Below are 1,656 nucleotides of genomic sequence, written 5' to 3'. Positions count from 1 at the left end.
TATTTTGTGTCATCGTAGTAACGTTTAGTCGAACGTATCGGACTAAATGTTATGGTAAAATGAAACAAATTTTGCGTTTTTCGACAAATTTTTTTTCTCAGTGTACATATCTTTATTTTCGGTATACCGAATCAGCTGATGCCGCACTAGCTGCTATCACCGAATCAAGCCGTTAATTCTCGATACAGACACGTGCCTTCCGCGAAAATCGAATCGGTCGACAATCATTGTGCGAGCATTGCGGTCTTTCCGATTAAAATAAAGTAATCACCGCAAATCGAAATCTATGGACTTAATAAACTTATCTCCTCAATACACTTCTCTAAACAGTAATATAGGTAGTGGAGACCGGGGCTGGTTGATAGTTTTTTTAATGAATTTTTCTAAAAATTAGTTGGAATTATAATATATAATAAGCAGATTTATAAATATAACATTTAATATATCACTGATTTGTTTTATTTTTGGCTATCAAAATCTGAAATTATTTTTTTATTTCCGAAAATATGCTATTCAGTCCAAAATATCTTATTGCATGACTGCAATATTTTTGCAGAAACACAATATTTTTTATATAATATTACCGTTTGTTCATTTGCAGCAATTTTGAATGTATCAACCAACCCTGGTCTCCCCTACATTAATATAATATAATACAACACATATATATGTTTTAAGATAATATAATATAACATATACTATATGTTTTAAAGTAGAATAATTTTTCAAAGATGATTATGTATAAACTTATTGTTTTTCTGTAGGCTTTAACGGCCAGCGAGTTGGTTCATCTCTTGAAAGCAGACGTACTTCAGGCGACTGTGCAAGCCGAACAGGAACAAGAAATTACGAAGGAGCTGCCAAATACAAACCAATCGCCAACAGAGCACAAGCCGGAGGGCACCAATTAGTCGCCAAATAAATTTGCAACGTAAGACACCATGTCGGTCAAGGCGTTATCCGGCAGAGTTTTCATGATAGTAACTGGTGCGAGTCGCGGTATCGGTCGCCAGATCGCAATAACATTTGGCTCGATGCTGGAGGAGGGCTCGCGCGTGCTTTTATTAGCGAGGAATAAGGATGCGTTGCAGGAGGTTGCAAAAAGTATACCTTCCAAAGTGAAAGTCTGCACCATCAGTGCGGATTTGGGTAAATCAACGGATACCATGTTCAAAGGTATAAATTGTTCTCATTTTCAAAATTGTGTGTTTTCGCACATATACAGTCAGTGATGAACAAGAGAAAGTTTAAAGTCGGTACCCGTGTATATATATGCGTTGATAACTTTAGTACTAGATTGTTTTTTGTGATGCTGGTCATCACACACTGAACTACTTCGCGGCATCTCGCCACTTTCTTAAATTGTTCATTGACAATCTATTTTGTTTGAAATTTCCGTCGGACAAGAGTAAGTTTAAAATACATATTTTATAATAAACTACTAAAAATTTGTTGATTTTTCTTTTTTTTTGCACATGTTTTGTTCCTTCTAACTTGTTTATTTTTGATCTTAATTACCTACATAGATATGAATGGAAGTAATGGAAAAAAGTCCATCCGCCGGAATCCCGTACAAAAAAAGATTATGAACAATGCAAAAAGGTGAAATAAACAAAAGAAGATCTATATCATTTAAAGTGGCGAGATGCCGCGGAG

The 1,656-nt window shown here is 35.1% G+C and overlaps 1 protein-coding gene across 1 annotated transcript; it reads left to right on the top strand.

Moving 5' to 3' along the window:
- The first annotated feature begins 763 nt into the window (after window positions 1-763).
- On the top strand, window positions 764-1,247 carry LOC105461689 (short-chain type dehydrogenase/reductase-like). The gene has a single exon (XM_011708200.1). The coding sequence runs from the start codon at window positions 942-944 to the stop codon at window positions 1,230-1,232; it is 291 nt and encodes a 96-aa protein (XP_011706502.1). The 5' UTR covers window positions 764-941; the 3' UTR covers window positions 1,233-1,247.
- Window positions 1,248-1,656: the final 409 nt, after the last annotated feature.

This window comes from Wasmannia auropunctata, unplaced genomic scaffold, assembly GCF_000956235.1.
Source record: "Wasmannia auropunctata unplaced genomic scaffold, wasmannia.A_1.0 LD280606.1, whole genome shotgun sequence".
Taxonomy (NCBI): domain Eukaryota; kingdom Metazoa; phylum Arthropoda; class Insecta; order Hymenoptera; family Formicidae; genus Wasmannia; species Wasmannia auropunctata.
Note: the sequence above shows the minus strand (reverse complement) of the source record. Positions and strands in the feature narration are given on the sequence as shown.

Bases quoted from the DNA above. Each gene is read 5' to 3' on its own strand.
- LOC105461689 (XM_011708200.1), top strand. From the start codon at position 942: ATGTCGGTCAAGGCGTTATCCGGCAGAGTTTTCATGATAGTAACTGGT.